General features: G+C 44.0%; 1 protein-coding gene across 1 annotated transcript in view; it reads right to left on the bottom strand.

The window, feature by feature from the left end:
• The window catches only part of EFHC2 (EF-hand domain containing 2), a 234,049-nt gene that overhangs the window by 58,612 nt on the left and 148,953 nt on the right, over positions 1 to 26,484 (bottom strand). The window contains exons 9-11 of the mRNA XM_069204192.1: positions 24,392 to 24,534; positions 9,849 to 10,045; positions 7,812 to 7,945 (exon numbers count right to left, since the gene is read on the bottom strand). Coding sequence (XP_069060293.1) covers positions 7,812 to 7,945; positions 9,849 to 10,045; positions 24,392 to 24,534 — 474 coding nt within the window. The remainder of the gene's footprint in view (positions 1 to 7,811; positions 7,946 to 9,848; positions 10,046 to 24,391; positions 24,535 to 26,484) is intronic.

Below are 26,484 nucleotides of genomic sequence, written 5' to 3'. Positions count from 1 at the left end.
GATGTTGTGAAATATTTGTGCTCGGCTCCTTGAAAGCAACCCCACACCTGGCTTGAATTGACCTCTCTGCCCACATTGTCCATAGCTCCATGTATCAGTGTTGACCTGTCCATGCCAGGGCTATCAGGATTACTTTGCAGTGTTCCATTCTTCTTTTGCATATCACTCTGCAAATTAGAGGTATTGGAGGGAAGCATATATAGATTTATTTCCTGCACAATTTATCAAGAAGGCAACTCCTTTTGAGCCTCTAAAATCAGATTTTATTCCAAATGGAAGCATCTTGAACTGGTAATAACAACGAGCGATTAAAAATCAAAGGAATATTCTGTGTTTCACGTAAATTGGGATGTTGAAATAGAAGTTCCTTTGATCTATAGATGCGAATAATTCATCTTTATTGGGTAATGGCAACATTTTCTGAAAGATGATCACGCAAAAACTTTGTATTTTCAGGTATTCGTTCAGATTCCTTAAATCCAAATCTGGTTGCCACTCTCCTGATTGCAGTAATACAAGAAAGGATCTGGAGTAGAAGCCTATGATCCTCTCTTCCAGCTGCACACCCTCCATGACTCCCTTTTCTAACACTTTCAGCTCATACCTATAGTTTTCTTATCACCTGTTTCACTTTATGGTTGGTTGAAGTTGTTATTCACATGGGAGTCACTTCACACACAATTTTTTTGTATTAAACAATGTTTGTAAAATGAAGGATGAAATTCATGAGGTGTGGGACCAGTCTGTACATACTGTAATGCCTAAAAGTGTTAACATTACTGGTAGAACCTCAAGAAAACTGTATGTTATCCCTGTATTATGCCTCCCATTATTTCTAGCTTTTATTTATTTCAATGTGTGTTTATAACCAATAAAAATATATTTTTTTTAAACGGTTACTGGCTTCATCACTGTATATGTATGTGTTTACAATCATCATAACTAAGTGGCAAGATTACTGACTTCAAAACTGTACGCTGTTTACCATCATAACTGAGGTGCAAGGTCACTGGCTTCATAAATGTGTAAGTTGTTTACTATTCTTGTAACTGAGAGACAGGGTTATATATATACAGGGAGTGCAGAATTATTAGGCAAGTTGTATTTTTGAGGATTAATTTTATTATTGAACAACAACCATGTTCTCAATGAACCCAAAAAACTAATTAATATCAAAACTGAATATTTTTGGAAGTAGTTTTTAGTTTGTTTTTAGTTTTAGCTATGTTAGGGGGATATCTGTGTGTGCAGGTGACTATCACTGTGCATAATTATTAGGCAACTTAACAAAAAAAAATATATACCCATTTCAATTATTTATCATTACCAGTGAAACCAATATAACATCTCAACATTCACAAATATACATTTCTGACATTCAAAAACAAAACAAAAACAAATCAGTGACCAATATAGCTACCTTTCTTTGCAAGGACACTCAAAAGCCTGCCATCCATGGATTCTGTCAGTGTTTTGATCTGTTCACCATCAACATTGCGTGCAGCAGCAACCACAGCCTCCCAGACACTGTTCAGAGAGGTGTACTGTTTTCCCTCCTTGTAAATCTCACATTTGATGATGGACCACAGGTTCTCAATGGGGTTCAGATCAGGTGAACAAGGAGGCCATGTCATTAGATTTCCTTCTTTTATACCCTTTCTTGCCAGCCACGCTGTGGAGTACTTGGACGCGTGTGATGGAGCATTGTCCTGCATGAAAATCATGTTTTTCTTGAAGGATGCAGACTTCTTCCTGTACCACTGCTTGAAGAAGGTGTCTTCCAGGAACTGGCAGTAGGACTGGGAGTTGAGCTTGACTCCATCCTCAACCCGAAAAGGCCCCACAAGCTTATCTTTGATGATACCAGCCCAAACCAGTACTCCACCTCCACCTTGCTGGCGTCTGAGTCGGACTGGAGCTCTCTGCCCTTTACCAATCTAGCCACGGGCCCATCCATCTGGCCCATCAAGACTCACTCTCATTTCATCAGTCCATAAAACCTTAGAAAAATCAGTCTTGAGATATTTCTTGGCCTAGTCTTGACGTTTCAGCTTGTGTGTCTTGTTCAGTGGTGGTCGTCTTTCAGCCTTTCTTACCTTGGCCATGTCTTTGAGTATTGCACACCTTGTGCTTTTGGGCACTCCAGTGATGTTGCAGCTCTGAAATATGGCCAAACTGGTGGCAAGTGGCATCGTGGCAGCTGCACGCTTGACTTTTCTCAGTTCATGGGCAGTTATTTTGCGCCTTGGTTTTTCCACATGCTTCTTGCGACCCTGTTGACTATTTTGAATGAAACGCTTGATTGTTCGATGATCACGCTTCAGAAGCTTTGCAATTTTAAGAGTGCTGCATCCCTCTGCAAGATATCTCACTATTTTTGACTTTTCTGAGCCTGTCAAGTCCTTCTTTTGACCCATTTTGCCAAAGGAAAGGAAGTTGCCTAATAATTATGCACACCTGATATAGGGTGTTGATGTCATTAGACCACACCCCTTCTCATTACAGAGATGCACATCACCTAATATGCTTAATTGGTAGTAGGCTTTCGAGCCTATACAGCTTGGAGTAAGACAACATGCATAAAGAGGATGATGTGGTCAAAATACTCATTTGCCTAATAATTCTGCACTCCCTGTATGTGTGTGTATCTGTGTGTGTGTGTGTGTGTGTGTGTGTATTCAATATGTTTCCCATGGTTACCAGCATCACAACATCACAACTGAGAGCAAGCTTACTGGCAGCATAATTGAGTGTCGGAAATGAAAAAAGCTTCATTGAGGGGCAATGTTGGTGGTATCATAGATCATACACGCCAATAGACCCGATTCAGGTGGGCGACTCTATTTTTATATTCAAAATGGCTTTTTTTGGATATCCGTTGCTTGAAAAAGCCTCTTCTTCAATAGAAGTCGATGGGAAAAATACAATCCCCCGAATTATTTTCCTAAAACCTCTCTTTCCTCTTCTAAATGTTGGCATTTATGAAAAATTCATGTGTATCACATTTCTGGCACCATAACAGAGGGGCAGGTTTAGTTGCATCATAAGTGAGAGACACGTAGAAGGCAAAGTGGGCATCTGAGAATGGTCTTTGTCAGAGGACTCCTGTTCAGGCGGTCAACAAACACTAGTTTGGGGCCGTGAAAATTAAGTGAGCCCCATTATAATAGAAAGCAACACTTAGATGCTACTTTACTTTGTGATTCCCGCCGAATAATGTACGCAGGCCCCTATTTTAAAGGAAACTGGAAAATATGAGCTAAATCCGCAGTTCTTGTATTATTCCGTAATCTTCGTGGTGGTAATGGGAGCGGCGACAGCCCCATAAACCTGCCACTATCGTGGTGGCCCACAGAAAGGGAAGAAAGCTATGGGTCGTACTCATTTGTGATGGAAAGCGTGTTGCATAACCAGGAAATAGCTCCTGAAACCGAGCCAACCTCAAATTAGAATGAATTTTAACTGTAGTGTTGAGTCAGAAACAGCAGGGTTATTCCAAGATCTCCCAAGGTCTGTACTGAGGATCTCAAGGGGACAACGGGCTGCGGGTTAATAAATGACGGGCACACATGGACGTTTTTTTACATGCTCCTAGTTTAACATGAACATGCATCATTAGCAGCAGGTTATGTAAGATAAAACTCCACTATGAAGGAAGGTTTCCATAAAACTAATCGTAGCTAGTTTAAAACAATAATTCTGCCTAAGGTGTTCCAGGTGGCAGCTTAAAACTGCACATGGCAACAGAATTTGCCAAGGTATTGAATTGTTTTAGGATTATTTCACAACAGGTCTAGTGTTTTGTGTATATGTTTTGTGTATACAGGCCTAGATCTGCTCCGCCGCAGATATAGAAAGGTGCTTTGATGACATATAGACCGCCATGACTTTTGTTTCATGTCTTTCTCTGGAGCTGCCCTCCTTCAGGCTCGACCTCAGATACTTGGTTATTTTTAAAGTGTAGACAAGTCAGAAGTGGTCAGTGTGTCCATTTTGGTCCAGATCAACTTCTCAAGAGAAGAACCTGTCAAGCAGAAGCAGGGGCAAAGTGAAAACAACTCTAGGCCCCTCGCCTTTGATTCCAGAGCAGGCAGTACTGATTGGCACTCACACCACGTCATTTCGACAGGTAATGCTGATGGAAACAGCTGTCAGGTGTGTGACTAAGTTAGGAAGGAGAAAGAAGCAATGCAGCACTTCTTTGCTTCCTGTAAATTGAGAAATCAGCCGCCAAAAAAAGACTCAGTTGGAATGCCTCATTGCTCCTGCTGAGTCCTTACTGAGGCTCATATTTATGGGCTTTTGGCGCAGAGCTGTGCAGCAAGTCACCTTGCTGCCCTGCCATCCATCAAAGGGAAAGGGCAGGAATGCAGCCTATTTAAGCAATGCGGTGCATTCCTGTCCTTTCCCACTGCGCTGGTGCCCTTTTGGCAGCCTAACGCCAATGCACGCACCCTTGAACCTTGGTGCAAGAGTGTCTGCATTGTAGGCAGTATTGTGTTTGTGCACGTAGGGGCCCCTTCCTGCACAAAAAATCCTGAGAGGCTTTTTCCTATTTCTAGCCATCCAAGGATGCCACATGGCTAAGAGGGATGCTGTGCTGATGTAGCATTTAAGCACAGAGAAAGCTGCATGCATGACACATGTGAAGTGTGCCTTCTGCATTAAAATTGTGCATTAAGACAATGGGCAATAGGCACATGCCAGGAACGTGCACTGTAACAGTTTTTTCACTGACAGAGCAGGTCTCATCCAAAACTATGCAACGCTACTAATTCTGTTTCTGAGAAGACACTTATGGCTGTGAGTGATATGAGCAAAGTATTGGTCAGTGAAAGGATGAATGTCCTTGATTGACTATGCGGTTAACACTTTGCCCATTGTCCTTTGAGATTCCCCTTCATTTGACCTTCTTAGCTGAGTTTGAGAAACCCTCCTTACAGTGGTGCTGGAACAGTTTTCGAAACTGGGGCGCTGCCCTCAATTTTACATCACTGAGGTCCTGGAATTGTGAACAATCCAACTGTCACACAAGTAATCCATGCAGCAAATGAGTCTCACCATTCAGCAGGACAGTGTTAAGGGTGTGCTATGCAGCTGGTGATGCATTTTGGAGCGCACTATCATAAATATACTAACGAAGCATAATATTGTATCACACTGTAATTTGCAGACAGCACATATTATATTAAAAATACCAATTCATTTGTAGAGAGATGCAGTCTTACTGATAAAACTATATAGAGCACAAATGATAAAGTGTGAAAATTGTGTGGCAGCGAAATTTATCATTTGCACATCACCAAGTGGTCTTGTTTTGTTTTAATCCTATAAAAATCTCTGTTTCCATCATACTTCAGAATGACAAAAATGTGTTCATTTGTGCTTTCCTAAATGCTGATGTATTTTGAAATATTTGCACAGTTCATTTACAAGCATTTTAATTGTTATTGTTTGTTAGAAAAAAATACATTCTACACCCTTTTCTTGTTGGACCAAATATCTGTCTCATTTGTGAAAGATTATTCTATCCACCATACTTTAATCAGGCCATAAGAGATCAAATCAACCTAATTAATATATGCAAAAACTTGTTTGACTTAAATGTCCCCTGATGAGACAATTTTAGTCTGTATTTACCACTGAACTTTATTCAAACAACAATTTTAAAGGTATTGAGGTTCCTCTTGTATATTACTACGTGTATCTATAATCAGTAAACCTTTTCTGTCAGAGTTAAAGTATTTTTTTTAATGGATTCAAATGTGTTATTATTTACTTCGCTATTATAATTTCAGATGTGTAGATGTTAAGTCCTAGGGCTATTTGGCATGGATCGTTTATGTACCTTATATGAATTTACCTTATTTGTAAAATATTTTTATAAGTCACGGTCTGAAGCAGAGAAAATCCTGCCACATACTAAGGGGCATATTTATACTCCGTTTGCGCCGGATTTGCGTCATTGTTTTTTACGCAAATTCGACGCAAAACGAACTCCATATTTATACTCTGGCGTTAGACGCGTCTAGCGCCAAAGTTCATGGAGTTTGCGTCATTTTTTAGCGTGGACACCTACTTTGCGTTAATGATATGCAAGGTAGGCGTTCCCGTCTAAAAAATTACTCTGAGGCATGTGCGCCGTATTTACACTCCCGGGCAAAAATGACGCCCGGGAGTGGGCGGGTCCAAAAAAATGACGTCCAGCCGCTTTAGCGTCGTTTTTTAGAAACCTGGTCAGGGCAGGCGTTAAGGGACCTGTGGGCTCGGAAGGAGCCCAGAGGTGCCCTCCCATGCCCCCAGGAACCCCCCCTGTCACCCTTGCCCACCCCAGGAGGACGCCCAAGGATGGAGGGACCCATCCCAGGGAACTTAAGGTAAGTTCAGGTAAGTATTTTTTTTTTTTTTTTTTTAGCATAGGGGGGCCTGATTTGTGCCCCCCTACATGCCACTATGCCCAATGACCATGCCCAGGGGACAGAAGTCCCCTGGGCATGGCCATTGGGCAAGGGGGCATGACTCCTGTCTTTGCTAAGACAGGAGTCATTTCAATGGGGGTTGGGAGTCAAAAGAAATGGCGCAAATCGGGTTGAGGCGAAAATTTTGCCTCAGCCTGACTTGCCCCATTTTTTGACGCCCAAGCTCCATATTCCCCTACGCCGGCGCTGCCTGGTGTACGTCATTTTTTTTGACGCACACCAGGCAGCTCCGCCGGCTAACGCCGGCTAACGTCATTGAATAAATACGGCGCCCGCATGACGCTTCAGAATGGCGTTAGCCGGCGTTAGATTTTTTGACGCACAACTGCGTTGGCGCAGTTGTGCGTCGAAAAGTATAAATATGGCCCTAATTTTCACTTTTTTCTGAGAATGACCAGAGTTTGGGTTTTGTTAATGGAAGTGGGCATGCGAAGTAGTAGCATACGACTTTGCCCAACAAACAGGATGACACTATGCCTTCCAGGCTTTTGTTTGGGAGGCTCGTGGTTCTGAATTTTATTTTATTTTTTCGGGGTAGGAGATGTATCAACACCAGCGGGTGCTTTGTTTAACCCAAATGAAGTTAAATGACAATTTGTTTCAGCTTTTGGTAGCCAATGAATTTAGTATGAAGGTATACCATGAGTGCAATCGTCCGGCCTACTGCCATGGGGTACTGATTAGATTGGATAAAGGGGGTTTCTTTGAGGAGTTTTAATTAGGGGAAGGTTGATTTGACTATTATTTGAGAGGCAGGATTCAGGTTAGCTTCCCAGATTATTAGGGGAAAGCAAGTAACTCTCTGGTTACATCTTTGCAGTAATGAATTGAGCAGTCCCCTTGTTTACTTGGATATGTATTTGAGATAGTAATGAGACTATTGTGGTCCGCAGTATTGAAGGCAGTGAGAGGTTGAGGAGGATCAGAAAACAGCAGGATTTCGATTGAGTGTTTGGCCAGAAGCTAGACTGGGAGTTATCTAGAGAGTTGCTGGTTATGAGCTAATAAACAACGAAATGCAAAGTCCCTGGAATAAGTAGGTGATTCGGACGGATTAAAGAACTAATGTCCAGCCATTCAGATGGATTTCTTTAATCCATGGTATATTTTAATATTCATTAATCTGTACATTTCAAACCAATACACAATGGAATGGATTTCTTTTATATCCCATATGTTAATAGCTTACATAGCAAGGACCATTTCAAACATCTAGACCCAACCATTACCCCACCCGCTTAGTACAGTAGCTTCTTTCACTCACTAGTCAAGAGCTTCTGCAGAAACCACACTTCACACTGAAGCCTGGCTTTCCTGGGTGAGCACTCCTACCTGAACTGGTCATATCCAATCACATTTGTCTTCCCGGAGTCGCAGGCTGCAAACAGTTGTTTAATCTCCCTGGAGTTTGATTCTCCTACTTGTCTGAGTTTAATAAGGACTTTTGAAATATCAGCCACTGGGAACTAAATGAGAAAAGAACCAAAATATCAGTTTTGATGAGCACAATGTTATAAGACCTGTGATTGAAGCAATGTCTAGTTTGGCACCGCAAGCGTCATTTCCATGACTGACACATCTGAGCTTTGAGTTTAGAGTACTATAAAAATACTTAGCCAATCACTTGTATGAAAATCCATGTACTGATTTCACAAAAAAGGCAAAGTACACATCGTAAATGCAACAAATCTTTACTAACTGTTTTTGGTTAGGGCCTATAAGCTATTTTGATGGTTACAGTCTTGTAAAGACTTGAGTCCAAGTTGTGAGAAATGGGGAAGGGTGTTAACCACACCAGGAAAGTACAATTACCCAGGGTACGATATTTGTTGAGTATGGTAAATAGCTCCTATTCGGAGTTTTCAAATTAGAAACGAGGCATAACATACTTAATCAATATTCAACACACAAAATTCCAAACGTTTTTCCTTTTCTCACAGAGGCTTTTCTAACTAATAAGTTACAGAATCTATAATGGTAAAAAGAAACGTCAAGGATTTGAGAAGTATAACACAACAAGTATTTCCGATCAAGAAGTTTAAAACATGCATATGCATTAATATGAGAACAAGCAAATAGTTAAAGTTGGAGGGTAAAAGAGAAGAGGGGGAAAAATGATTACAAATAATATAAAGCAGTTGGATTGGCGAACGTTTTTAATGAGGCCCATTGTCTACCGATGCCCAACAACTGTTATATGGATAAGGAGAGAGCCAGAGGTACTGAATTCTACTGTTTCTTATTTTTGTTCAAGGAGGCTCTTACGTCCTTTTCTAGTATAAGAAGAAACAGCACATTCAGGCCCATATTTATACTTTTTTAGCGCCGCATTTGCGTTATATTTTGTACGTGTGCGCCGCTTTTGCGTCAACAAATGACACGAATTTGGTTCTATAAAAGTATAAATATGGGCCTCTGTTCCATCCGATTTCTCATCATGTACGGCCTTCTTTTAAATCAGCATTAAATGACTGCTTTTAGGCCAGTTTAACAGGACAGTGAAGGTTTGTGCTTTTCTCTGTAATCTATAAATACAAAAACTGAGAACAAGTAATAAGAAAGAGACAAGGGGAGGAGGACGGGAGAGAGGAAGGAAAGAAGAGAAAAAAATGGAGGAAGCAAGGAAGGCAGGAAGAATGGAAGAGAAGGGAGGAAAGGAATAGATTAAGGGAAGAAGGGAGAGTGAAAGCTGAGCGAGTGGGTAATAAAGAAAGGAAGTAGGAAGTTAGGATAGAAGGAAGGAAGAAAGAATGACATAGGCTAGGGCAGAGATGGAGGGCAGGAAAGCAGAGAGGCAGTCTAAAGGAACAGAAAGAGATGTTATGGGAAAGGGAAGTAAGGAAAGCAGGAATAATTAAGAAATGGAAAGGAGAAGGGAGTAATGGACCAGGAAGGAATGGGAGAAGAAAAAGCAAGACAGAGACAGATAAGGAAGGAAATAATTAGGGAAGAACGCAAAGAAGGAAAAAAGGACATAGGAAGAGAAAAAAGGGAGGCATGGGGTAGGATGAAAAGTAAAGAAGGAGAGAAGAGGTGTAAGGAAGGAAGAAGAATGAAAGAAAGAAAGAAAGAAAGAAAGAAAGAAAGAAAGAAAGAAAGAAAGAAAGAAAGAAAACGGGGAGGAATGAGGAAAAATATATGAGAACAAGGAAGGGTAATGCAGCAACAGATGGGCGACGAAAAGAAGGGAGAAAGGAAGGAAAGGGAAACTAGATTAAATTAAAGGGAAAAGAGGCTGGGGAGAAAAGAGGAAGATCTACGGCGGGAGGGGTGGTCAACAGAATGAATCTGAGATAAAAAGTAAGAAACAGAAAGAGATGAAAAGAGAAGCCACAAGTCAAAGTGCGATACAAAGAAAAAAACATTTACCTCATCAGCGTGCTTCTCCATGTAATGGAATGCGTATTCATCGGCATCCACCAACATAAAGTTATGACAATTAAAGACAACCTTTGCTCCAACAAACAGGTCCTGAGCCTTGAAGTACTCGGACATCTCACTCTTGTAGAGTTCTTGCCCAGGTTTCCTAATGCGAGCTCGTTCCAAAAACTTTCCTCCAACCACTCCTGAAAAAATGTAAACAAGCATTGGGGTTCAGATATGTTTGAGATACGTGTAGCCTGTGCATTTTTGTTTTAACTTTGAAACTCGTCCTATGCCCGCTACATTCAAGCAAAGAACTAAAGGTTCCAAGGGAGAATAAAAAGAAGCGAGCAACCCGTCTGCACTGTTCAGCTGCCAAACTCTAGTACAAAATAATAACACAGGGAGTAAAATGGGGAGTGGGACAGGAAGCCGGCTGGGGATGATTGGGGGAGCGAAGAGAGTACTGGGGAAGAGAATAAAGAGGAGAAAGGGGGACAGAGCAGGGAAACACGGGCACTCCCATTACGTGCTTAATAGTAAATGAAAGAGTCTCCTTAAATACGCAGTGGAAGGAAACAGCTCACCCGGTGAGAACACTGTGAGATCAAAATGCTCCTGGTTGGGGAAAGGACAAGAATAGGGAGGAAAGCAATTGCATCAAGAGCAGACAGATGAGATAGATAACGAAGCTATCCAATCATGAGCAAGAGGCGGAACCAAAGCCCAAACTAAGTACATGTTATGTATATGGTAAACAACAGGTCAGCCTACGAACAGCTAAAGCGGACTCTAGCCTAGGCCGAAAAAGGAATGCTCAATGTGAAGCTTATCTTTATCTGCATTGTGGCACACTGATATGTTGTTTCTGCTTACTGTGTCCTTCCTGCTAGTGCAGAAACACCAACACTGCCAGCTGGGGGCTGATGTCACACCAGTGATGCCCTACCCGGATGCCTTAGGGGCCATTCCCTCAAAACGTCATTGTGCTCAGCCAATGGGGATCTCTGGGGTGGGAGCACGCAAAAATAACTTCCATTTCTGGGAGGATTCACATGCTTACCTGTGAACTGACTCCTTGTGCGGTGCAGCCTACAAGTGGCAGATGACGATGACAACTTTAACTTGGTGAGCAAACAGCACTGGCCAACTGCCACCAGGCCTCTCAGCAGAGTGGCTAGTTCGTGACGAGAGCACAGATGTAATCGAGTTTGCACCCGTCCACAAATGGCATAGCCCACCCTGCTACCCACCACCACAACTCATCATGAATCATGGTTCGAGGGAAGCAGTTGGAGATCTAAATCTGTAACGTCTGCAATGCAGAGAGAGGTCAGACCTGGACCCTGCTGTCCCCACTCACGCAAACCCATAGTCACTTCTTTCCACGACTGTCGCTCTCTTTCCCGAGTGGAATTTACTGTTTGCAGATTACAACTGGCATGAGATCAGAAGGCACGTTTTGGGCTTAAGTTGGGCCATTTGAAACTCAGCACTGCTGTGTCTCTCAAAAGTGCCCACTTCTACCAGTTCAAGCATGCTCGGGAAACGTAAACGGCTATCGAGTGGGAGAGTGGGGCTTCACATAGTGTTAAGTCAACAAAAGAAACACGTAACTGGATAATAAAGGAACTAATCAGCAACCACATTGTTTAATGGCATCACGGTAAGGATCGTAATAAACATAAGCTTTGAATTGGGATGGATATATTTTATCACATTTGATCATCTAATATTCTAGATAGATTATGTTATAAATATCATGTGGTGGATTTCCTTAAGCCATTCTATTGGCTCTATTTAGCATTGAAAACATGCATATATGTTTTTAAACTCAGTGGATTAAGCTCTTACTAATATATCTTATAATATATGTGCATGGGCCGGTTGCAGTTACAGATCCTTGCATAATCAACTCAGTCTTTCTTCCTTCCATTACCAATTAAAGGAGTACGAAAGGAATTGCATAATAATTGCATTTAAAACTGTCCTATGCAATTTACTGGGATGTAGGTAGTATCAATATAACAAAATATCATACATTATTGAGGTACTTTATTCATTCTGATATACAGTGCTTAATTTGTAAATAAATGAGTTCTGGTGGCCCGTGCCGGAGACAACAAGCACAAATTAAGCACTGGTGATATATAATGTTACTATTCCTACATGAATGTTTTTAGTTTAGCTGAAGCACAAAGGCGCATCTCTCATCCCATTAAAATGTCATACCTCTTTAAGACCAGAAAAGGCGTCTACACAGAAAGGTAAAAGGTAAGCAGTTCTCACCTCACAAATTTATTAGCTCCAAGTGTGCTCCCCATCTTGCTCCTTCTCCTTGTTAAAGAGGATGTTGCAAAGGGGATAAACAGCACCCTGTGAAATCACATACAGGAGGTATACACCATCACACAATGATTACACCTGCGAGCAGTCATGATGATGGGACACAAGATGACAACACTGCTTAACTCAGTTATGATACAGCATCCGCTCCTTCTACTGCCTGGGCTGAGAGGCGAAAACATCCCTGCTTTAAAAACAGTGGAAGAATGCAGTTCACTTGCATCCTTCATCCACTTCTGGCAAGACAGTGAGCTGCTAGGAGAACACAATGTCACAGGAGTGAATCCAGTCCAGGCTGTGTGGGTAACAAAATTCCCACAATGGAGTTTCCTTTGTGACCAAATAGAAAGTACAGGCAAGTAAAGGGTAGCATGCAAACAGCAAGACTAGAAGACATGAAGAGTGGAAATATGCTAAGAATGGGGCTTGAAGAGGTAAATTGATGCAGGTCTACAATATGTCTATCTTAGCTCAGGTTTTACAACGAGATCGAATCTAAAAACATCCTAGGTCCTAGGCCTGCACAGGTGAATCAAACAGGAACAAGGTCCCATTCTGGAACAGGCTCTGAGAGCAGGGTCATATCCAATGAGCTATGTAGTTTGTAAACTCATTTAAAGCATGAAGAATTTAGACAACGAGCTGCAAAAACTATGGCTCTAGAAAATCCATACTGTCTGTCACTCAGACCAGTTGGTATAATTGATAATTTGTCTTAATACTTTGAGGTACATAGAAATGACCAAACAAACGGCCAGGGCTTGTATTGGAGAAGACAGTAAGATGTGCAAAAATGCACACTGGACTAGTTCCATATTCCATAGAGGCCAAACACGGCTGATGATATTACCTGGACTGCCAAGAGAGATGAGAATACTACCAATACAATTCTCCACAATGATGATAAGCATTGTATTTTTAGGCTAGAGTGCTTTTCTATTTGGTGCTCCCAGACGTTAAAGTGAAAGGCAGAGTAAGATGTCAGCACACTTGATTAACTGAGATCCTGTAAACACCTCCGTGACTGAAGTCATATCACAATCATTCTGGTAAGTACACAAAAGATGAAATTCATCAACCCTCCTTACATAAATAATAGTAACCCAAAAAGCAATCTTGTTGGCAGAAATGTTACATTATACAGTAAGCAATTTTAGGCCTGGTTTAGCCAAGACTTTTTAATTTTACTTAAGCTATACGCCTACAGTTTTACTACTTACAGGGGCTTTCAGCCAGCCCTCTTCTTCCATTGGTATGTTATTGTGCCAATCACATTTTTCATCTGCCCACTACAGCAGAAAGCATTAGGCAATAGGTTAGCCCACTTCAACCATTGGGTAACATCACTGTGAGTAATGACATTCTGCTCTTTCACAGGGAGCACATCCACATGGAAAGTAGTTCCCTTCAGTGCCAAGGAGTCCTGTGGCAATGTGGGCTTTTTGAGATCCAATGTTATTTTTTGCTTTTAGACAGTGATTTTTATTATCATGATAAGGGCCTAGCAGCTTCACCAACAATAACGTTTTGTAGCAGCCTGACATAACAAGCATTGGCAAAGAGAAAAAGTCTTGCAGACAGCGCTAGATATTTTGGCTTTGACAATACTTGTTTTCATTGTAGCCTAATATTACCTAATAATATTTACAGGCTACAAAGTGAGAAGAGAACAACTTTTCTAGTGCCTTCAGACAGCCTTTAATGGAAGACACCATTAGGACAATTCCTTTTTAGGTGTAAGCGGCACAGAAGATAATATATTAACACAAGGTAAAGAACTTAACGAATACACAAAGCACAATACCACAAGAAGCTTGAGAACAGCAGGACAATTACAGCTCGAATATGTACACAGTATTTTTAAACTTATATGTATCTATGCATCATCTAAATATGTATGTGTTATGTTATGCTATGTTCGATTTGTAGAGCACTCTAGTCACCTGTGAGGGTATCCAGGCTCTTGGACATGTGTGAAGTATCATTCAAAGATCCAGGCCCAGCTTTTTGAGAAACTCCTGTAGCAAGGAGGAGGCTCTGTGTTCTGGGAGGTTGTTCCATGTTTTATGTGCAATGCAGGAGAACAAGCAACCTCACATTCTGCTTTCGTGAAAGCCCAGGGGTTTGGGCAAGTGAGAGTGGGGCTGAGTGTAGGTATCTGGATGGATTGTGAAAGTGTATACAGCTGTTGGAGTAAGCAGGTCCAGTGTTGTGTAGGGCTTTGTAGGTGTGTGCGAGAAGATATAACTGGCTGCTTTTGTGAACCGGGAGTCAGTAAAGCCCCTTGGGGTGAGGTGTAATTTGGTTGCGGTGGGGAAGGCTGAGTCTGAGTCTTGCAGTGGCCTTCTGAATGGTCTGAAGTATTTTCAGGAGCTGCTTGGAAAATCGTAGTACAGTGTGTTGCCATAGTCAAGTCTGCTTGTGATGAGTGCTTGCATGACAGCTCATCTAGTGTCCTGTGGATGCCACTTGAAGATTTTTCTCAGCATCTGCAGGATGTGAAAGCAGGCACAGCTCACTGTGTTTACATGTGCCATCATCCTGAGCTTGTTGTCCAAGATGATCCCGAGATTTCTAGTGTGGTCAGGTGGTGTAGGTGTTGGACCTAGTTCGTTTGGCCACCAGGTGGTGTCTGACAAAGAGTTCCTGTTTTCATAGACCAGTACTTCTGTTTCATCAGAATTTAATTAAAAGCAGTTTGTTCTCATCCATTCAGCTACCAAGCTGATATATTTGGTGAAGTTTGTTCTGGTGCTGAGCATCTTATCTATCAGGAAGAGGATGAGTTGGGTGTCACCTGTGTAGGAGATGATGGTGACTTCTTGCTATCTGATGATGTTGAAGAGTGGGGCATGTGTATGTTGGCGAGGGAGGGCATAGGGATGATGCCTGGGAGACTTCCCATTTTAGGTTCTTGGCCTCTGATGTGAAAGGTGGCAGTCTAACTCTCTGGGTTCTTCCCGTGAGGATGGAGAAGATCTATTTGAGCATTGGTCCTCAGATGCTAAACTCCTGGAGATTTCTGATGAGTGTGCTGTGGGGGAGTGTGCCAAATGTCGCTGAGAGGTAGAGCAGGATAAGGGCAGCTGTTTCTCCTCGGTCTAGGATGGTCTTGATGTCGTCAGTGGTTTTGATGAGTACCGTTTCTGTGGTGTGTTTTATCTGATGGCAGATTGTGTGTTGTTCAGTGGATGGTGGAGATCGAGGTGACTTGTAAGTTGTTTGTCGATGGCCTTCTCGATTATTTTTGCTAAGTAGGACAACAGGGAGATGGGGCAGTAGTTGGTCAGGTGGCTTGGGTTGGCTGAGGGTTTCTTGAGAAACTGTTGACCACCTTGTGCTTACAGGTTTCCGGGAAGGAAGCCGAGGTGATGTAGGTGTTCAGGTTGTGGGTGAGGGCTGTGCCGACTGGTGTTCACAGAGGGTGTAGATGTGATGGGGGTCTGGGTCCATTGGGGTCCCAGAGAGGACAGTCTGCATGACTGTGGCTGTTTCTTCACTGGTGACAGTTTTTCCTTCCACCAGGTGGTTGTCTTGATAAGTGATGGACAGGTTGATGATGCGTTCTCTGGGGTTTGGTTGGTAAATAAAGTTGCTGTAGATGTTTGAGTTTCTGCTGTGGAAGAAGTTGGATAGGCCATTGCACAGTTCTTGAGAGGGGGTGATGCTTTTAACAGAGGCCGCTGGTGTGGTGACATCTTTGATGATAAAGAAGATTTCATTGCTGCTGTAGGAGGTCACTCCAATGCTTCCACTAATGCTCTTTTCCTGGTGTCTCTTAGTTGTTGGTGGTATCGTCATAGTGCAACTTAGAAGGTGGTTCTGTCAGTGGCTTTACAGCTCGCTCTCCACTTTCTCTCTTGCGGTTTGCATTGTCTCTTCATGTCCCGAAGGACTTCTGTATAGTATTTCTACTGCGTGAACCTAGCCAAAAGGAAGCAGAGTGCTGTACATGGTCAAAGCATAGATTCATCAAGAGGAGAGGAAACCATTTTGCCTATGGTTATTGCATTGTGATGTAGTGTTCTTTAAAGAGGTGAGTCTTCAACTCTTTACTAAGTTGGAGCAGCGTTGGGGCAGTCCTGATGGATACTGGGATGTTGTTCCAGATCCTGAGGACATGAATATAAAAGGTGTGCTGTCTTGTCTTTTCTTATTTACACTTCTTAGTCAGTAGTCTGTTGGTGTACTGGCTACAAGTGTACTAAGTTGTACTGGAGATGCCGAGTTTGTCTGCAAAATAAGCTGAAGTGCTGGTTGTGATTGCTTTGTAAATGGTGTAGCTGATTTGAAGATAGTGAGGGCCGGCAAGTGGAGCGAATGGAGTTCAGTTAGGCTTGGGATGATGTGATTTTAATACTTCAGACTCTGGACGAGACATACTGTGACATGGAGAATGACTATAAGGGGTGCCAGTGTGGAATCTAGAATGCAAGAATAGGAGGGTTCTGAGGTCTTTTTCTGGAGGAAATATTAGAAATTTCTTTAGAAGAGAAAGCTGATACCAAGTCAATATTTTTTTTTTGTTGTTTTTTTTATAATATGTTCCTTAAGGGTGAGGTTGGTGTCCAATGTGAATCTGAGTGTCTTGGCATTTTTTGAAAGTTGCGGCTCAAGGCCATTAATGTTCAGGTTATTAAGCCAAGTTTGTACTGTATCTTGTTTATTGTTCTTGACCAATAACAGGAATTTCATCTTGGTTGGGTTGATCCTCAGATAGGTGCTGGACGCTCAGGTCTGGCTGATGTGCAAGCAGTGTTTCAGGCACTGGGTGTCTGAAGCAAAGGAGAAATTCATGTAAAGGTATGTATCATTGGCATATTGGTGAATCTTGATGCTGTTAAGTGTGAGTAGTGCAAAAATGGCTCCATGTAAAGGTTGAAGATGACAGGAAGAGGGGGAAGTGGCTAGCAGCAGAGCAAAATGGCCGTAGCTGAGCGAGGCTCCTGCAACCTCACCAATCTACCCACCAGAATCCGCTCCTTCATCCCACGTCCGCTGTCTACGTCTGCAGATTGGAGGCAAGGGTCCCCAGAGCTAGCACAGTGGCAAAATAGAAACCACCTGTGCCAGCACAGTCCGGGTAAGGCCTGCTGCGGTGTCGGCAGCTGCTGCCTCATGTACCTAAGAGGCCTGACTCCCACCGGACCAGTGCGACCCTCGTCTCTGCAGCATTGGTGGGGCTGTGTTTTCCCCCCACACACCATGATGCATCTCCTGCTCCCCCATTAGAGTCTGTGAGGCAGCCATGATGGGGGCACTGGTGCCAGAGAGACCCTCAAACTACAAATTTTTGCTCCCACGCTAGAGCACTAGTGATCTGTGACATGCAGAACCTTCTCGTCAGGTTGGCAAAGACATGATGGAGTCTGATACTCTCACCTTGAAAGACAATATGGCCACAATGCAGGGAGTCAGAGGATCCCTGGAGTCTAAAGTCGATACGGTCACCAGAGAAGTCTTGCTGATTAGACCGGACCTCTGAAATATGGGCACCGGATTGAAGATGGCGGAAGACTCCATAACGTCCCTCGAAACTGAAAGAGCCCTGCTTTCAGGGCCACTCACAGAGAAATAATATCCTCATTGTATGGGTACTGGAGAAGGTGGGGGGCTAGCCCATGGACTTATTTGTAGAAGATCTCATCCCAAAAGGCCTGCAGCCAAGAGATCTTCTAACTACTTATCAGTCGAACATGCAGATAGAGTTCCAGGTACTGCACCAAAACCAGGCCCCACTCCATCATTGCGTGCATCTTCAATTTTCGAGATCAGTATGTAATCCTGCAGGTGGCAGCAGTGCCCCCGTGGTGTGACTAAAGAATGCCTCCATCAGCTTTTTTTCTAGACTTCACATTCAGCGTTCAGCAAAAATGCCGCAACTTCCTGGAGGTCAAACGAGCGCTTTGAGACAAAGGCTGTTAATATGCTATGCTGTTCCTGACATGACTCCATGTTATTGCAGATGGGAAAACCTGGTTCTTCATATCACCGGAAGAAGCATGGGATGGGATCAGTGGATGGAGTATTGCTGGAATGACTAAATCTTCCACTCGATGCCAGCGCCACCGGGGGCAAAAGGGTAGTCCCCCTTCAGAAAGGCACTCACCTACTTTGCTTCTTGGAAATGATCCCCCATGCCAGCAAGTTGCAGGGGACCCCGCAACGTGGACCATCGTGGCGACTGGACCACTGAATAGGACTGAGACAAGTTAGACCTCTGGCCTTGGTCCATCCATGTATTTTCTCAGAGCAAGCCTGCCTCAGGTTCCTCTTCTTTTCTCCTCCCTTGTCTTTGTCATTATTCTTTTTCTAATTTAGGACCTGCACAGTGCAGCTTTTCAAACTGATTGCCTCGTTCTTGGCCATGCAAGACTTTGGTAACACTATGCATGATGTGCGGGTGGGGATGGGTGGGAAGTGATTGCTTTGGCTGCTACCGGTATCCCTTGTTGTTTGTCACACCATTTTATGACGCTAGGCACTCTGCAATGTTGGGGGGTAGGTAGCTTTAGACCAGCTGTTCAGCAACACAGGGAGGGGGGTTTCTTTGTTAGAAGTTTTTTTTTTTTTATTTAAGTGTTGACTGTTTTCTCATGAGCCAGAATCACAAGTGAACCATTTTTTTGGGACAGTTGGAGCTTGGGTGTGGATGAAGGGTGATACCCTGAAACCGGTCCTAGGATGCTTGTTTCCGGTCCAGGGAGGACCTGGCTTGGCAATTCGGGCTGGACTGTTCCCATGAGGAACAGGGTCAAGACTGATTTGCATATGGCTTGGTCCAACCTGGGGTGGCGTGGTGAGCAAAAACACGATGGATTAAGCCCAGATCTTTATGACTGGGGGTGAATGTTTGATTTGCTCTGCATTCCGTCCATCATCTGTTCTTTTTGCATTTGTCGCCCCAAGTGGGAAGGGTATGCCCAGATGTGGGTCCCCTGCTCACTGCGCCACTGGATTCAAGCTAGCCTAGCTGATGAAGGGTGATACCCTGAAACCGGTCCTAGGATGATTGTTTCCAGTCCAGGGAGGACCTGGCTTGGCAGTTCGGGCTGGACTGTTCCCATGAGGAACAGGGTCAAGACTGATTTGCATAGGGCTGGGTCCAACCTGGAGGTGGCGTGGTGAGCAAAAAAATGATGGATTAAACCCAGATCTTTATGACTGGGGGTGAATGTTTGATTTTCTCTGCATTCCGTCCATCATCTGTTCTTTTTGCATTTGTTGCCCCAAGTGGGAAGGGTATGCCCAGACGTGGGTCCCGTGCTCACTGCGCCACCGGATTCAAGCTAGTCTAGCTGATGAAGGGTGATACCCTGAAACCGGTCCTAGGATGCTTGTTTCCGGTCCAGGGAGGACCTGGCTTGGCAGTTTGGGCTGGACTGTTCCCATGAGGAACAGGGTCATGACTGATTTGCATATGGCTGGGTCCAACCTGGGGTGGCGTGGTGAGCAAAAAAACGATGGATTAAACCCAGATCTTTATGACTTGGGGTGAATGTTTGATTTGATCTGCATTCCATCCATCATCTGTTCTTTTTGTAAATGGGGTAATAGGCCAAAATGGGATTTGACACCATAGAGTGGCCATATATATATATTTGAGGTTCTTGCCGCCTGTGTTTCAATCCCTTGTTTTACTAGTTGGATTAGACTACTCTACAGGGAGTGCAGAATTATTAGGCAAATGAGTATTTTGACCACATCATCCTCTTTATGCATGTTGTCTTACTCCAAGCTGTATAGGCTCGAAAGCCTACTACCAATTAAGCATATTAGGTGATGTGCATCTCTGTAATGAGAAGGGGTGTGGTCTAATGACATCAACACCCTATATCAGGTGTGCATAATTATTAGGCAACTTCCTTTCCTTTGGCAAAATGGGTCAAAAGAAGGACTTGACAGGCTCAGAAAAGTCAAAAATAGTGAGATATCTTGCAGAGGGATGCAGCACTCTTAAAATTGCAAAGCTTCTGAAGCGTGATCATCGAACAATCAAGCGTTTCATTCAAAATAGTCAACAGGGTCGCAAGAAGCGTGTGGAAAAACCAAGGCGCAAAATAACTGCCCATGAACTGAGAAAAGTCAAGCGTGCAGCTGCCACGATGCCACTTGCCACCAGTTTGGCCATATTTCAGAGCTGCAACATCACTGGAGTGCCCAAAAGCACAAGGTGTGCAATACTCAGAGACATGGCCAAGGTAAGAAAGGCTGAAAGACGACCACCACTGAACAAGACACACAAGCTGAAACGTCAAGACTGGGTCAAGAAATATCTCAAGACTGATTTTTCTAAGGTTTTATGGACTGATGAAATGAGAGTGAGTCTTGATGGGCCAGATGGATGGGCCCGTGGCTGGATTGGTAAAGGGCAGAGAGCTCCAGTCCGACTCAGACGCCAGCAAGGTGGAGGTGGAGTACTGGTTTGGGCTGGTATCATCAAAGATGAGCTTGTGGGGCCTTTTCGGGTTGAGGATGGAGTCAAGCTCAACTCCCAGTCCTACTGCCAGTTCCTGGAAGACACCTTCTTCAAGCAGTGGTACAGGAAGAAGTCTGCATCCTTCAAGAAAAACATGATTTTCATGCAGGGCAATGCTCCATCACACGCGTCCAAGTACTCCACAGCGTGGCTGGCAAGAAAGGGTATAAAAGAAGGAAATCTAATGACATGGCCTCCTTGTTCACCTGATCTGAACCCCATTGAGAACCTGTGGTCCATCATCAAATGTGAGATTTACAAGGAGGGAAAACAGTACACCTCTCTGAACAGTGTCTGGGAGGCTGTGGTTGCTGCTGCACGCATTGTTGATGGTGAACAGATCAAAACACTGACAGAATCCATGGATGGCAGGCTTTTGAGTGTCCTTGCAAAGAAAGGTGGCTATATTGGTCACTGATTTGTTTTTGTTTTGTTTTTGAATGTCAGAAATGTATATTTGTGAATGTTGAGATGTTATATTGGTTTCACTGGTAATAATAAATAATTGAAATGGGTATATATATATTTTTTGTTAAGTTGCCTAATAATTATGCACAGTAATAGTCACCTGCACACACAGATATCCCCCTAACATAGCTAAAACTAAAAACAAACTAAAAACTACTTCCAAAAATATTCAGCTTTGATAATAATGAGTTTTTTGGGTTCATTGAGAACATGGTTGTTGTTCAATAATAAAATTAATCCTCAAAAATACAACTTGCCTAATAATTCTGCACTCCCTGTATACACACCCGCTGGCGGGGCACTGTACCGGGTGTGTTCCCTCCGCAGGGGCACCCGACAGCGTTTCCCCACTGTCGCTATTGATTTTCACCCTTACATTGGAACCCATGGTGGCCTGGGCCGACAAGACCCACTGGTCAGGGGACTTAAATGGCAGGAGGATTCAGATGACAGATTATCCCTATAAGTGGATGACATCCTTCTTTATGTCGCAGACCCCAACATTACCCTCAATAGGCTCACACAAATTAATATGAACTTCAGCAACTATTTGGGTTACATCATCAATTGGAGGAAATCACTGATACACCACCACGAGGGTAAGATGCCTCACTTGCCACGAAACTGTGGGACAGCGATGGCGGAAGACCGTTTCCGCTACCTGCAAATATTAATTACCAAAGACCCTGATTTATTCTACATGAAGAACCTCCTCCCCGCGTTAGCTAGATGAAAACAAGATGTCGAACACTTGGAGGTCACAGCCATTATCTCTTCTAGACAAAGAAGCTCTTTTTAAAATGGTGTTCCTACCCTTTTTTCTATATGTCCTCCAAAATACACCCTGCCTGGTACACGACTCCTACTTCAAGACAGTCCACTCAGAGCTTAGAACACTGGTGTGGAATGGGGGACCAGCCAGAATAGCACTTCACAATCTCACCAGAGGATGGTACAACAGGGGCATATCTTTTCCAGACCTCGAAAATTATTACTGGGCTTCTCAGCTCCCCTCTGCACATGGATGGGTATATGCCCGCCACACGAAGCAACGTTCCGCATGGACAAACTTCTCACGCAGCCATTGAGCTATCTGAGAGCCCTCTACAGTCCATCGATGTACCCCCGACTATCTGGCCCCACGACCACAGTAGTTATGATCTGGCATACAGCCCTGAAAGCCCTGGTATGGAAAGACAAGATAACCTAGGCCACCCCAAAATGGGATGCCACAATACTAGGAGTTCTGGGCACACAAGCGGGATTAGATAAATTGGACTTGATGGGCATTTCCAGAGTGGAGACCTATGGAGAAATGGGGAAATCATCCTGCGGTCCGACCTTAGACAGGAATATCAGTTGCCCCCCCCGAGGTCTACCACTACCTTCAGATATGCCATGCACTCATGGCAGAACTGCCCAAGGGAACCCCCCTGCCCGAGTTCTCACCCCTGAAGGGCCGTTTGCTAGATGAACATATGCCCCGGAAGGCGATCTCCCTCACAAACAAGAAACTACTCAACCACACTTCTGACTCCTTAACCTACTTGAAAAACAATTGGGTACACAACCTAGGAGACATGGATGACAATGAATGGTCAGAGGCTCTGGCATTCCCATAGGTGGTGGCCAACTGGGAGGGGTTCAGACTAGTACAATTAAAAATACTCCACAAATGATACTATACCCAAGCTCTCCTGTTCAAGTTGGGCTGGACAAGGGGAGAGAATTGTTACTGCAGCTGTTGATACTGTGGTACGTTTTACCATATTACCTGGGCCTGCCCACTAATCCAAACTTATTGGTTGGAAGTAGTGGAGTGCATGTTTGCAGTGACTGGGAATGCCTTTATGCCGCCAGTGAAGTGGTGTATCCTGTACATCTGGAGTGAGACCGAGGTGACGCAAATGAAGCAGATATGGTGGACACTGAGATATATAGTTGCCAAGTGCAACAAACAAAAAACTGAGGGGCAGAAGAGCTGCCCCAACTGGAGGAATGGGAAAAAGATATGGATTGGATCATGCTCACTGAGCGGGTGGTGTACAAAGGTAGGGGTTGCCCCTATAGATGGACTTAGATTTGGGGATCCTGGAACTCCTACAGGGGTTGTATCTGTGGTGATTTATTTTTCTCCGGCCCCACTACAGTAGGCTTGGACTCGTCTGAACCTCATGGGATGGATGGCTAACGTGTGGACAAGTGGGAACACCAGGGGAGGTTTGGGTGCCATTACACTGATCTTACTGCTATTGTTACCAATATGCTTTCATGTCTTGTCTCCACTGCTTAACATTATGAATAAAAAGATTTACTAGAGACCTTTTGTGACCTGAATGTGCTCATGTGAACAAATGTGTGTCTGTTGGGAAGGTAGGAAGAAAACCATTGTAGGGCATTGCCAGTGAGCCCCATTCAAGATTACCATGTGCGAAAGGGGGGGGTAAAATCTGTCTTGCATTGAGTAGACGTCGAATACAGGTTTATCTGAAGGCTGGATGCTTACAAATACAGAAAACATAACTGCAACATGCATTACAAAATGAGCTGTTTTATGCAATTGCTATTGGGATACCTTTTTATGATGTTACATTACAAGTTTTCCTTTTGTATGTGTGTGGTATTCATGTGAAGCAAACCTAGCCAAAGCTAGGAGGAGCACTGTACAGTGTAAAAGGCAAAGATAGAGTCAACATGTGAGAAGAGGGATAGTTGGTTTGTGAACTGATAGCTCTTCATGGTGTAGTGTTCGCTGAACAGGTGAGTCTTAATAAGTTGGATCATTGTTGGAGGAGTCCTGATGGGTATGAGGATACCATTCCAAATCCTTGGTGCACAAAAACGAGGTCTCTTGCCTTGATTTTATTTTGCACTTTGTCCCCAGTCTGATTGTGTCCTGGCTGCAGGTGTGCTGAGAGCCACCAGGGATGGAGAGCTTGTCAGCCAAGTAGGAAGGTGTTCTTGTCATGATGGCTTTGTAGACGATGCAGCTGGGTTTGGGGTTAGTGCAGGCCAGGAAGAGGCACCAATTGAGTGCCTTATGGTTGCACAAGATTTAGAGTTCAGAGTGAGGACAAGTCTAATTGCATGAATTATGACAGCATAATTATCCTTGTTGCCTATAAAACAAGTAATAGTATTCTCTCTCTGTTCACGTCCAGTCAGACCACTCACAAACTTGAAGGCATAAAACTGAGAACCGCCCCCATCCCATTCATGAAATGAAAAACATCAGTTTTAATGTAAAGTGATTTACCTGAATTTCGCTGTGGGGGCTCAAACACTAAAATGGTGTCATCCGACAAGAAAAAGGAGATTATGAATATCCGCTCCTTGTCAATGGGGATGTCAGTAATAATTTTTGCAGCAAATCTCAGCACGTTACTTTCAAGGCCGTTCCTATACAAAAGAAGAAAATAAGAAGCATTAAGCATTAAAAAGCACACTGCACAACAAGAAGGCTTTTCTTTCGTGTCAAACCTTTTTCCAGGCTAAAGTGTGACTTACACATCCAAAAAGCTGTCAGATGTTCATGGTGTGATTAGCAGAGGTTCAGAAAGGCAAAAATATCCGAGCTAAGTATGTATAAATATGTATAAAGTATGTGGATTTCACAGTTTTAAGTGACAACTGGATGTGTAGAACTGGAAATATCCAAGGAATGAAGAAGTGGAGATTGAAAGCTATGAAAGTGAGGGGACGCAGGTGCTTAATTAGAGCCGGTGGTTTCCTGTGCTTGGCAGAGACACTTTGGGGGTCATTACGACCTCGGCGGTCTTTTCAAAAGACCGCCGAGGCCACGGGATACAGAATACCGCCATTGCCGGCAGTATTCATGTCTCCCTATTATGACATTTCCGCTGGGCCAGCGGACGGTAACAGTGTTACCGTCCGCTGGCCCAGCGGAAATGTCACATCAACATTGCAGCCAGCTCGTAATAGAGCCGGCGGCAATGCTGATGTGCAGCGGGTGCAGTAGCACCCGTCGCGCATTTCACTGCCGCGACGGGGCTATGCCTGGGGGCCCCTGCACTGCCCATGCCAAGTGCATGGGCAGTGCAGGGGCCCCCAGGGGCACCCCAAGTCCCCTTACCGCCGGCCTTTCAATGGCGGTGTGTACCGCCACGGACAGGCCGGCGGTCAGGGACTCATAATCCCCAGGGCAGCGGTGCTTGCACCGCTGCCCTGGGGATTATGACCGCCAGGCGGAATCCTGGCGGTATAATGGAGGGGCCGGCGGTATGGCCGTGGCAATTCCGCCACGTCATAATCGCTGGCGGAACACCAACATACCGCCGGCCGCCAGGGTCGTAATGACCCCCTTTATCCTCAACACCAGCTCTAATGACTGTCTACCCCATGGTAGCACTTTCAATCAAATGTTGAGATGAGCAGACAGCCAGGGCCTAATTCACAAAGGTAAATTTGTGTAAGTTTACGATTTGTTCATATTCACAAAGGTATCTTACAAGTAATATATTTACAACTACTGTGTCTCCGCACTCATGGCAGAGACTCCGCACATAAAAAGATAGGACAGACATGGACACGGCAGTGGCATGTAGACCTCTGTGTGACTTGGCATGGCTGCCTAAACATGCTTGTCCTCCCAGTGCCTATGTTGCCACTCCGGCCAAGACAGTCCTACACATTTGGGATAAATTGGCATAAAAGAAGGGATTGACAATTTGTCCCTAATCTAACACACCGATCTCACGAAATCAAGAGTTTACCCTCGCTCTGTACCCACATGCATTCAGCAACTAGACAGAAAGGGACTGCAGGACAAATATGTGATCTCTTCCAGGGATGTACCATTAAAGCCTCTGACCAATGCAAAGCAGAGTTCCACATCCCAGAATCTGCAATACTGCAGTATCTACAACTGAGACATTGTGTGCTTCATCCCTCAGTATACCCAGAGGGATACGCCCATATACCCCATTTGAAATCCTTGTTAGGACATGCAATGGCTCTAAAGGGCTTATGTCCAACACATACCTCATGCTCCAGCATTCCATCCCTCTTGCTATGCACCCCTACCAAATAGTTTGAAATAGGGACGCTCCTGAGGAGATTGCAACCAAACAATGGGATGCTTTATGGTGTGAAATCCCCAAAGTATACTATAGCCTCTCTCGGAGGTAAACAGCCTACAGGCTTATGATCCAATGGTATCACACAGAGACCCGCACAGCAACCATTTATCCCAGCGTGTCAGCTCTTTGCTGGGGATGGGGACAAGAGAAAGGCGATTTTGTACACATATGGTGGTCCTGTACCTCCTGCACCCCATCAACCCCTTCTGGAAGGAGGCCGTAAGCCACATAAATGTTGTAGTGGGCTACC

Source organism: Pleurodeles waltl, chromosome 8 (genome assembly GCF_031143425.1).
Source record: "Pleurodeles waltl isolate 20211129_DDA chromosome 8, aPleWal1.hap1.20221129, whole genome shotgun sequence".
NCBI classification, from domain to species: domain Eukaryota; kingdom Metazoa; phylum Chordata; class Amphibia; order Caudata; family Salamandridae; genus Pleurodeles; species Pleurodeles waltl.
The sequence above is the reverse complement of the archived record's forward strand: the minus strand, read 5'-3'. Positions and strand labels throughout refer to the sequence as shown.